The 12,500-nt window shown below is 45.8% G+C and overlaps 1 protein-coding gene across 1 annotated transcript in view; it reads left to right on the top strand.

Moving 5' to 3' along the window:
- Nucleotides 1-12,500, top strand: part of nos1apa (nitric oxide synthase 1 (neuronal) adaptor protein a) — a gene marked incomplete at its 3' end in the record, with an annotated part of 168,017 nt that overhangs the window by 139,766 nt on the left and 15,751 nt on the right. The window contains exon 7 of the mRNA XM_083647701.1: nt 1,756-1,991. Coding sequence (XP_083503827.1) covers nt 1,756-1,991 — 236 coding nt within the window. The remainder of the gene's footprint in view (nt 1-1,755; nt 1,992-12,500) is intronic.

Genomic DNA, 12,500 nt, shown 5'->3' on the forward strand with positions numbered 1-12,500 from the left:
ATTTTGATAATTGATTAATCAAGTTTAAGTAATTAAAAAACAGACGGAAAATGATCTGATTCTGTGTTGTTTCTTTCTGGTTTCTTTACTCCTCTATGACAGTAAACTAAATATCTTTGGGTGGTGGACAAAACAAGACATTTGAGGACGTCTTGGGCTTTGGGAAACACTGATCGACACTTTTCACCGTTTTCTGACATCTTATAGGGCCCATAATATAGGCCAAACAACTAATTGATAAAGTGATCGACAATTAAAATAATCGTTAGTTGCAGCCCTAGGGGAGGAGGAAAAAAGTTCTGTGGCTTTGAGAAGAGGAAGGAGGTAATAAGAGGAGGAGGAGAGAGAGGGAAGGAGAGGAAGTCTTACCCAGCTGGAACAGTCAAGCCCACAGGCTTGAAAGTACAGTGAACAGCTGAGCGATTGCAAAGTGCACCAGCAAATTGAAGCCTAAAGGACAATGAAATGATATCTGGCTTGTTAAAGCACACTCAGCACTATTCCGAAATCTTATTGGGTCCTGTTAAATCAATCAACACTGCAACAATGACTTTCTAACACTTTAGTCTCATCTCATTCACATTTTTTTCCAGGGAATTTCAAAATATCTTAAAACAAGGTAGAATATTTTAAATCACTCTGCTATAGTATCAAAAAATAGCACTTTTCCAAAATCAGTAATATATCAGAAAACTGTAAACAGTTTTGCAGGCATTCATTTAGTTTGACAGTTATTGAGAGTTGATTCGAGTGAAGTTGTGGACCAGTGATGTCATTCGTGCACAAATGACATCACTGGTCCACAGTTTAACTCAAATCAAGTCTGGCCAATCCAGGTCGTTTAAACATGTGCCTCTGTTTTACTGTCTGGCCAATCCGAGTAGTTGAAACGTGTGACTCCAGGAGCAGAGTGTGGGAGGAGGAAGGCTCACCATCGGGTATTCCGTTACACTCAGCATTGATTTCATCCCAGATGTCATTTCCGACTCTCTCCACAGGCCCTCGCCTCAGAAACTTGCCCATGTAATCATATCTGCATTGGGTTCTGTTTGGACCAATTTGTCCCATTAAAAATGTATTAACAGGAATGGGAAACTTGTTGGAAAACATAAGGAAAGAAATAGGAGAGTGCTGGCAATGTGACAGTGTGCAGCAGTATCATGCCTGCTGCAGTAATGTGAGGCCAGTGAAGCTGCTCGTGTGTGTGTGTGTGTGTGTGTGTGTGTGTGTGTGTGTGTGTGTACATGTAACTAACAAACATTAGTGAGAAAGGACGTCAGGGCTAGCTTAAGGTATCGACCGAAATAACCCAGTACCAAGTAGTTACAAAACTTCTCCAGTCAAACCATACCTACATTCCATCCCTTTTGTACACAGATGCAAAAATGCAATTTGTATGGTTTTGCTCACAGCCAATTAGCATTCTTTGATTGAATGCGACCTGCGATTGGCCCACTACTGCAGCAGCTACAACGCATACAGTCTGTGGTGGTAAAGTCAAGAGATATCAAGCGGTAAAAAAGGTATCAAATGAAGTACTTTGCTGGTAGCGGTAACAGTACTGGTACTGGTATTGGTACTGGTATCGTCATTTTTTGTATTGTCATTTTTTAAACGATAGCCAGCCCTAAAGGATGTACATTAACAGCACCCACTCTCTTGCAGTACGGTTTCTGCATTCTTTCTCACTCGCGTGTGTGTGTGTGTCCGCTCATGCGTGCGTGTGTACGTGCGTGTGTGTGCGGGTGCGTGCAGGCGTGCGTGCTCATCCACCTGTGTGTGTGTGTGCTTTCCTCGGCTCAGCTCGGGAGCTCACAGGCGCAGAGAAGACGCCGGTGGTCGCCGAGGAGACGGACATCGACGCGGAGGAGCCGGGCCAGGCGCCGGGCGGGGGCCACGCCGAGGAGTTCACCCCCAACAGAGGAGTCACCGACCTGGACGCCACCGCCAAGCCCACCACCACCACCACCCTCAACCACACAGACAGCAAGGTGTGTGTGTGTGTGTGTGTGTGTGTGTGTGTGTGTGTGTGTGTGTGTGTGTGTGTGTGTGCGTGCGTGTGCGCGTGTGTGTGTGTGTGTGTGTGTGCGTGTGCGTGCGTGTGTGTGTGTGTGTGTGTGTGTGTGTGTGTGCGTGCGTGCGTGCGCGCGCGTGCGTGCGTGCGTGCGTGTGTGTGTGCGTGTGTGCGTGCATGCGTGTTCTTGTACCTCTGACCTTTACGACGTGTGTAACAAATCTCCTAGCAACCAGGTCTGGGGCAAACATGGAGGTCCAGTTTAAAAGTGCAAGTAAAAAAAGAAAGAAAGAAAGTCTCCAAAAGTGAGACATTTTGCTCCTCCTCAGCTTTTACATTTGTCTATTAGTTTCATTCTGGTTACTCAGAATCAATATATTTGTGTCCATCAGCGACATTATGGTTACTCCCATTAATATACTGTATTTGTGTCTATTAGCGATATTATGGTTACTCAAAGCAGTATATTTGTGTCTATTAGCAAAGTTGATTTTGAGTAGGATTCTTCATGAATGTTGGATAGTATTCTATTCTCTAGAAGTTAAGTTAGTTCTCTAGAAGGTGTGTGTAGGACCTCATGGTTGGTCGCTGAGTCAGGCAATGAATGTAGTTAATGACGTTTCTAATTATATCGCCTAGACTTTTTTCCACATTCATTTGAATATACGGTGTAGTAACTAGTAATTAGCACAATCAAGTTCAAATCAAGTGCGTGCGTGCGTGCGTGCGTGTGTATTGGATGATTGTGGAAATAGCTGTCTGTCAGTGCCAAGCTGCCCTGCGCCGTCTCCATTCACAAATTCTGTCAGCACTATGTTTTCAGCTGAGCCCCATGACCACTACATCGGTCATCCAATTCCTCTGTGTGTGTGTGTGTGTGTGTGAGTGAGAGAGAGAGAGAGAGAGAGATTTGATACAGCCAGGCCCATGTGCACGCCGACCTGTGGAAACAGTAGCAGCAGAGGAACGCTCTGTGGCCTAGCTATGTATAGCTGTGTGCGGTGGCTGTGTTGTATAGCTGTGTGCAGTGGCTGTGTTGCTTTAGCTTGGGCGGACAGCAGCGTACTGCCTGTTGTTGACTTGGGGTTTGGTTTGCAGGGGTGTCATTTAGTTAGTGAGACAGGGACATGGTGGCAGGACAACACCATGTGACCAGGGACACGGTGGCAGGACAACACCATGTGACCAGGGACACGGTGACAGGACAACACCATGTGACCAGGGACATGGTGGCAGGACAACACCATGTGACCAGGGACATGGTGGCAGGACAACACCATGTGACCAGGGACATGGTGGCAGGACAACACCATGTGACCAGGGACATGGTGGCAGGACAACACCATGTGACCAGGGTAGAGAGTGGATGCTTATTAGAGACCTCAGGTTCTGCAGCAAGCTGGCAACAACCTGCGCTTCCTTAATCTTTTTATTGTATTTGTCTTCATATATGACTTTCCACTGCTTTGCTGTGTAGGAGAGGACAGTAGTGGGCAGGGGGAGAGAGAGAGGGGGAGGGAGGGAGAGAGAGAGGGGGGAGGGAATTGGCTTGTACAGTATGTTGTTTTCTTCCCTGCAATCCATGTTACTTTTTTTGGTATTAAAAATAGAAATAGCCCCCAAAAGGGTTAATTCCATTTAGATCCCATTTAGAAAGGTGATTACTCAGCTAATCTTGTCAGATTACAGGTTTGGAATCACTCATGTGAATCAGCCATGTTCACCCTCAAAACCTATGGATGGATTCAGGCTTAAAAAGAAAAGAAAATCTGTCACAATATGGGTCCACAACATGATTGGTTTGATTTCTCACCAAAAGACAACACAGGATTTTAAAGGCTGCGTTCAAGGACTTTTAAGGGCTTGAATATGGGCATGCAAATTTAATTAAAGTGATTTTAAGGACCTGGAGACTCCCCGCAGAATCCCAAATGCTTTGGAAATCAACACATTAGCATTTTTGCCCATGGTCACTCTGCAACATTCATGGCTGGCAGTGAGGTTGTGGTCAGAGAAGTTGCTGCGTCGTCTGGGGGGAAACAGTTGCTGTTTTAGCCAATTAAGCAAGCCGCTCGGGAGGGAAATGCTGCTTACACAACCGAATGAGATGTCTGCTGCTGATGTTATCCTTCTTCTACTACTCCTGCTGAGTCGAGTAACGCTCTCTACTGGCCGGATGACCGCATTGCACCAAAGGTCAAAAGGATTCGAAGCAAAAGTTCTTTCCTGTTTTGTTCCTCATTTTCTTCTCACTTTGACCCTGTGGAAGGAGGCCCGCGACCCATTTCTGCTCCTTCACCAGTGTTCAGAGACCGAGCCATTCAGCTGTGTTAATGGGTCAGGACTTAACAGTCCTCGGGCCCCATTAACGATGAAGTTATGAGACCTTTCAGTGCAGGCCTGATTGAAAGCAACTTGGCGTGAAATCGCTGAAACAACTGACTCGCAGCAACGACCTCTATTCTCAGGTCATCGCCCTCGCATGAGGAAGTGTGTGTGTGTGTGTGTGTGTGTGTGTGTGTGTGTGTGTGTGTGTGTGTGTGTCGCTTTGGGGCATACATGCATGTATGTGTTTTTTTTCTTAGACATTTGTCACCCTTAACAGCTTTGATAGATTAGACAGGAATGTGTGGAGACATGTTGGGGGAATGAAACATGATTTTGTGCACATTTGTTGCACACAGTTGTGTGCGCCGTGCGTGCGTGCGTGCGTGCGTGCGTGCGTGCGTGCGTGCGTGCGTGCGTCCCCCTGAGCGGAGGAGGAGGGGTTTGATTCCCGGCAGGGATTTCTCTGGAAGCTCATGAAAGGCAAAGCAGCCTGCGCGCGTTGGACTTGATTCTCTGGCTGTCGGCTCCTGTTAGGCTGACGAAGCGTTCAGACGAGCCCAGAGGAACGCACAGCAAACCCCACCATAAGCACCGTTACACGAGTGATCAAATAGAAGTGTGAAGCGCTGCAGGTCAACCAGCTTTTCACGCCTAAACCTTTTCGCAGCGTCATACAAGGGATCTGTGTCTGTTTTGGACACGTGACATGTCCAATATGAATACACACTTTGAATAAACAAGGGAACAGCGCTCTGTGCGGCAGTGGGGGCGAACGGGTACTATTGAGAGGTCAAATGTCATGAGATGTATTATTTTCGGTGTGTGTGTGTGTGTGTGTGTGTGTGTGTGTGTGTGTGCAAGGCCGCCGCTACCTACACGCGCAATAACTGATCGTATTAATCCGTTAATGTTGAAACGGTCGATTATCGGTTAAACGCTTATCGGTCGACATCCCTAATTGTGATGTGAAAAAATACAGGAATTTTCACCAAATGACTTGAAAGAGCTCATGAAGCCTTGCCCCTTCAGAAGGTAGTGGATCACCTGCGTGGGTGACGTACTGTAGGAGCAAGTGTTTTTAGCTGCAGCCAGAGTGATTGGCAGGAGGCTAGTGTGCTAAGTGCTATGTAACAAGCAGCAACAAAGGTTATAGCGTGTTTGAGTTAATTTGCCTTATTAGTTGACATTGCACGTCCTGCGATGTGACCATAACGATGCTGAGACTATATATTGTGCAGTGTATGGAGGATGTGCATGTGTGCCTTGAGCAAGATTGTAGAACAGAGGGTTTAAAAGAAGTCCGCCTCTGGCTGCTTTCAAACACTGATCTATGAGTGTGGCGCTTCCAGCAGTGCTTGGCACACACACACACACACACACACACACACACACACACACAGACATACACATACATACACACAGACATACACACACACACACACACATACATACACACAGACATACACATACATACACACAGACATACACACACACACACACACACACACACACACACACACACACACACACTCACACTCCACGGTCTGAAAGCTCTCTCTCTCCATTGGTGGACTGCCTCTGTACGTTTGCCTTCTGTGTGTGTGTGTGTGTGTGTGTGTGTGTACATACACGCGCATACATGCGTGTTCTTCTTGTACCTCTGACCTTAGGACGTGTGTAACAAATCTCCTAGCAACCAGGTCTGGAGCAATCATGGAGGTCCAGTTTAGAAGGGTTTAGATAGAAGGACTCGCAGACACAGCCTATCGTGCTTGTATGGACGCCCGACCAAGCCGGAGGTAACACGGGGGGCGCGAACCTGCGACCCTCGTGTTGGTTTCTACCACTACACACACCCGGACGCCTTGCCTTTTCTCTTCTTCTAACATCTACATACTTATGGTATGCAATACTGTAGCTTGTAACATCAAAATTAAAGGCTCTTTATTGCCAATTGGCAATTACATTACATGTTGGAGGACATTATCTCTGTGAAACCAATTAACAAGTACTACAAGTAAGCAGCAATAGAAACAGACACATTATACCAATTGTATGATTGATTAATTTATGATTTATTTATTTACGTGTCATGCACACATCAGTTTCTAAATGCTGGTATGCTGTATGCAGTCGAGCGTTCTGATTGGCTGAAGAAAGCAGTTGACGATGCCTTAATTTTTAAAGGTGCCTCCAGTAGGACTGTGTTGTCCCATAGCACAAAATGGCCATCATATATATGTAGGGATGGTTGATGGGTGATCTCGTCATGCTGTCTGTGCAGTTCCACCTTGAACAACCCTATTACTGAAGTAGCCTCAGATCGAGTGAGCGAGCGTAATGTCCACACTCCAATCACAATAAAACAGTGCAGCAAAGTCACTTTGTGTTATTGGCTGCTTGACAGAACACAGGTGGAGGTGAAACATGGGAGTGAGACATCGCTTGATGCTTGCCTCTCCCGTCCTCCCACTCTCTGGAGCAATAACACCTGAGTTTCTTTATTGCGGTTATAGCTACTGTATAGCTATTCTACTGCAGGGCTTTTCAAAGTCTGAGACTGGAGTGTGGGCCTCCCCCAGATAAAGCTTGGAAAAAGGGTTCCTGGATGCCTATGGGATCATGATTATGTTAATTGATCCCATAGAGTAGACACTGAACAGTTGAGTTCAGATAGCCTGATGATATTGCTGTTTCACATACACCCAATACATCAAAAGGTCTATCTGAAGGCATTTATTTGTTTCTGTCCCTGGGAAAGTGGGAAAAACTGTCAAATTCCCCAAAGTCTCTGAACTATCTCTTTTAGACTATTCTACGAGATCTCCTTTTGATAACTAACGTCATATTTGTTTTTACTTCTATTCACTGAGCCTCCCCTGAAACTTGCAAGCGGCGTTCCCGATTGGCCGGTTACGATGTCAACTACGAGGCAAGTCCATGATTGGCTAGAGCACTTTGTCATTTCTGAAAACGCCGCCCAGGGCTGGAGGCCAGACAAGAGACGCAGAAGGAAACAGAATGTGAGTTGACGTGAGCGTATGGTTTAGCGAGCCTAGAAGTGCTCAGGAACATTCTGCTTCATTCATATCAGCAGGTCGACTCAATACCCAGGGTATCAAAGGTTCCTGTAAACAGCTTAACCTCAATGAGACCTTCACCAGGCCAATAGACTACTCCCTGCATGTGAATGCAGCATTGGGTCTTCTGGATGCGCTACTGCTAATAGCTGTTATGGTTGATGATTATTTTTATAGCCAGTGGCACAATGGGGTTATCTCCAGGCCGTTTCCCCCGGAGCCCTTGAGAACGCTGTAAATCTGTTGCAGTGCCGCTCATTGAGATTGCTGAAGCTGTCAGCAGTGAAGGGACCCAGACCCTGTCTAACCTTCGGGTGTTTTATTGTGTGTGTGTGTGTGTGTGTGTGTGTGTGTGTGTGTGTGTGTGTGTGTGTGTGTGTGTGTGTGTGTGTGTGTGTGCCTGTGCGCGTGTGTGTGAGGGGACAGTCTGTCCAATGGATAGAGAACAACTATAACCACAGCTGGAGGAGGGTAGAGAGAGAGAGAGAGAGATTTCCATCCCATCTCATCTATCTTTCCTGTCTGTCTCTCTCTCCGTCTCTTTCTCTCTCTTTCCCCTGGTTTCTCTCTTCCCTCCCTCCCTCTGTCCATCTTCTGTCACAGAGTAGAACGAGAGGCAATAAGATATATGGTGAGAGTACAGCTGCTTGCCAAGGACCTGTGTGTGTGTGTGTGTGTGTGTGTGTGTGTGTGTGTGTGTGTGTGTGTGTGTGCGTGTGCGTGTGAAGGGAAATCTCGGGGGCGGGCCGTTCATCTCTCTCCTCTCAGTTTGAATGTTCTAACCTGCTTTCTGCTGTAAACGGCTTTGCATGCAGCGGTAAACACCTTTAGGATTCTGCTTACGGCGACCGATTGTTGTTTTCTCATTGTGTTAAGTCAACACGATGTGGAGGAGAGGCTGGAACACAGAGTTTGAAGAAGATGCAGGTATTTTACTCTGAGGGGTTTTGAGTTTTTCAGAAAGTTTTTCCGACTAAGGCTTTTTCTTGTGTGCACTTAGGGTGTAACAGTGCAAGCACACCGGACGCTGAAGTGATTCGGACGCATCGTGAAGCGTCTGGAAGCCCAGCCACTTTCCTTTTCGGTGCCCTTGTTAACAGATTAGACTAACGTGTCCTGCAGTGCCACTTTCGCCCTCTGGTCTAATCTTTTTTTGTGCGAGCGGCGAGCGATGGTGCAGCCAGGCAGGAATCAGTGCAAGTTGTGAGCGACGCAGAGCAAAACAGAGCACTTCTGGTGTGAATGGCCAGGCTCCTCCTCCAACACGCTTTTGGATCTGCTGCGTGAGGCTGGGGTGTCGGGTAGGCTAGGCTGGAGAATAGCTACATTGATTGTCTTGCTAAAATCAGCTTTTGTCTACCTTGTGTTTTTGCTATGCTTGTCTTATATATATTTATATATATTTGTCAAATGTTGTTGATTGATTGTGTTTAGTTAGATGTAGCTCCCTGTAGACACATTCTCTGTCAAGTCCTCTGAGACATGCTCGTGAATTAGGCCTATACAAATAAATAAACAAACAGCTCAATCTAAAAGCATTCATGACCTGAATATAGGTTCAATATAGTGTTGTATTATTCATGATAGAGGGTAGCAAAATGACCATCTATTTTTATGAAAATGTCAACAATTATGACTTTTCTCTGTCTGTGCTGTTTGTTCTTATGCTGCCTCTGTTTGTCTAGTACGGTCTTTGTGTCTACAGCACTTGAGAGCCAAACATGTCGTCATTCTCCTCTCTGTTACTTCCAGTGGCCATTCATCTCATTCCCTCTCCCCGGGGCTTGAACCTGCGGTGTTTGTGTGACGATGCTCCTGGCTGTGGCACAGCCACTGCAGCAGCTGTCCTGTTGGAACAGCCTCAGCGGGCGCACAGACTGAGGCTGTGTGTGAAACAAGGAACCTGTCTTATCACCTAGCTACCTCAGTAGGTACCTAATTAAACAGCTACCTCAGTAGGTAGCTGTTGTTTAATTAGGTACCTCGTTTGAATGTAGGTGACAGAAACATCATTTGTTTCAGGGACCACCAGGGGTCTTTGAGGGGGTTCCCGGGGGTCGCCAGCAAATTGTTACACGTCACCATTATTTGATTTACAAGAAGTTAATGAACACAATTAGAGAATGTAGACGAATAACTTGTTTTGATCATAGTTTCACTGTTCTCGCTCTCTACCTACAATACAGACAGTCATGGAATTCTGCACAAAATCTTATCTGACAATAAAAAGATATTCTCAGATTTGAGTCCGAGAGACAGCATCTCATCCAATGGGAGGTCTGTGGCGGTGATGGGAACCAAAACGAGGGCTCCTTGAAACGAAAAAGGTTGAGACTCACACTGCAACCTGTCAACTCCAATCTCCTCTCATTAACCCAAAAGGTTCAGCTCAGACAGGCCATCACTCATATACCCCTCGGTGTGCGTGTGTGTGCGTGTGTGTGCGTGTGTGTGTGTGTGTGTGTGTGTGTGTGTGTGTATGTATGTGCATGCGCGTAACCAGAAGGCACTAAGGAGAGACAGATGGTGGAGCCTTTTGGCATGGTTTCCTTAACACCTCTCAAGAAGAAAGTTGACACGCACACATCAGTCGCCGTGAACAACCGTGACTTTGTAGAATAGTAATCAGCCCAAAGCCTGGTGGAGGACCCCGTAAGCACACAGGTGTAGGAGATGCTAGTTGCCACATGCACCGTCTGTGTGCAATGACTAAGCAGCCTTCTGCTTCAAACAAACACCACCCATCCATCACTGTCCTGCCTTCACCTCAGGTGTCTGTGTAAGTGAATGGGTGCTTGGGTGCAATGTGGTCTAAAGAGGGGTTGTGTCTGTTGTCTGCGACTTATGAGTGCACCAGTTTGAATGAGCTGCGACCAAGCGAGTTTTGGGGTGTTCACATGACCGTATAGTGCGTTTGTTTTTACAACTCAAATCAGCACTCTTGTCTCTACATCCTATGCTGTAGTAGTGTGAGCTGGTCCACCACTGAAATCTGAAGCAAGGTGCTAGCTAATGAGAAAAGGCAGAATATACAGCATCAAGAGTTTCACGTCCCAGTTTGTTTTGATTGGTTGTTGTAGTGTGAGAGTTTGCGGGTTTTTTGTTGTTGTTGTTGTTGTTGTTGTTGTTGTTTTTTGGGGGGCGGGGCATTGCAAGATGTTGGTATGGTTTGACATTTGGTTGTTCAATGTGTGTGATCCCCAAATTCACATAGTCACCAAATGAGTGTTCCCCAAACCAAGTCAAACCGAGTCAAATGTTACATGGCCTCCCCTGATTCTAAGTATAGTCGAATCACTTAGTTTGATCAAGTTAAAAAAAAAAATATAAGCATTTTACGAAAGGTCTCTGGTAAATTGAATGGCGGATGAAATCCTCCATAGAGAGGGAGAGGGGGTGACTTTGGCACTTTATTGACTGGCAGCCAGACCTGACGCAGACTACGTTAGCCACGTTAGCATAGCTTCCCGAATGGAGCTGAGATGGCCCAGGGAACAGAAGACAGAATATCAGCTTTTCTTCATGCAGTAACGCGCCTTGAAACCTTTTCCTTGTGGCTGTCATATCAGTGCAAAATCTGTGCACAATCCACATAGAAAAAGGTCTATTTTCATTCCAGTTAAAAAATTCACTAACGGCCATCATATCGGTTATCGGTGATTCCCCCCCCCCCGCCCTTCCTCTAAAATCAAGTTATTGGTATCGGTCACAAAAATCCATATTGGTCGGGCTCTAATATATGGTGCTGACCCGCTCTCAAAGGGTGACTGGAATGTCTTCAACAGGGCCGCTTCTGGTCGGTATTGCAGTGCAAATCCAAACGGGCGTTGTTGTGGTACCATAGCCTTAGCAGGAGCAGTGTGGCTACAGCAGAACACGCTGCAATGTAAAATCTCTATTTAACAGACTAGTTGGATGGTGGAGAAGTCACAGTGTAGCTGAGGAGTTGGACCCATTAGGATGCATTGCCATCATACAGTAGCATTAGATCAGCAAGGATTAAGTTTCATAGCTTATCATTATTGGAGCGGAAATTGCAGTCTCATCGATACAGTACATACTCAGCAATTACATACTCTGTGCATCTCTACCCTGCAATTCCACATTTCAATTCCAAATTTTGTTACATACATTTGATTTAATTGTGTATGATGTAATGTATGTTTTGAATTTCTTGGCCATTAAAATATTCTAATTAAAGATAAATAAATATTGGCAGAAAACCCAGGCTGTCGGCAGCTTTATTTGTTTTTGTTTGTTGGCCAAGTCCAACTCGTTAGCAGTGAATCCCCTCCGGTGCGTTGCGTCACGCACTGTGGCAATTTTTCTCAAATTGTCACGATAATGAAGCCATCAGCATTTCACCCACTCTCCTTCTCTTGCCATATCTCTGTCTCTTATTCTCTTGATTGCTCTCTTACATTTTTGGTTGTTTCTCTTACGCCGTTGTGTGCTGTCTCTCTCTCTCTCTCTCTCTCTTTCAGAACACATTGTCTGTCCTTCACACACAAACACACACTCGCATGCATGCGCACACAACTCCGAAGAGACGCACTCCACTTGTCCGGGTTTTTGACAGCGGTCGGTGGTGCTGTACTCTCTGTTATTCTGCGCCTGCTATTCTCTAGGCTGTGACCTGATGTCAGTGCTGTTGGAGGGTTGGAGAGAAAGTCTAAAAGCAAACTAGAAACTTGTTTGACCTCTAAACACACACAGCACACGATCAAATACCTGACTAGGGATGAAACAATGACTGGTTGAATGATAAACGGTAATAAAACACCTGACTAGAGATGCACGATGATATCGACATGTCATCGGTATCGGCCGATAAAGGCTTTCAAATGCATGCAAAGGCATCGGCCCGAAACAGACATTTCTGCTGATAAGACAGGCCGATAACAACACAGCGATAATACTGATGTATATTTGTTGACATATCTTGATATATCTTGATTTGTTTGTTTGATTACTATCATTTGAATGAGTTGACCTTGCTTTCTTGAATTGAATTGAACTGACATGTAAGTGAGAGGGAAAAGGGAAAAGAGAGATATGTGGGAGGAGGAAGGGGCAGC

This window comes from Poromitra crassiceps (genome assembly GCF_964638095.1).
Source record: "Poromitra crassiceps genome assembly, chromosome: 12".
NCBI classification, from domain to species: Eukaryota; Metazoa; Chordata; class Actinopteri; order Beryciformes; family Melamphaidae; genus Poromitra; species Poromitra crassiceps.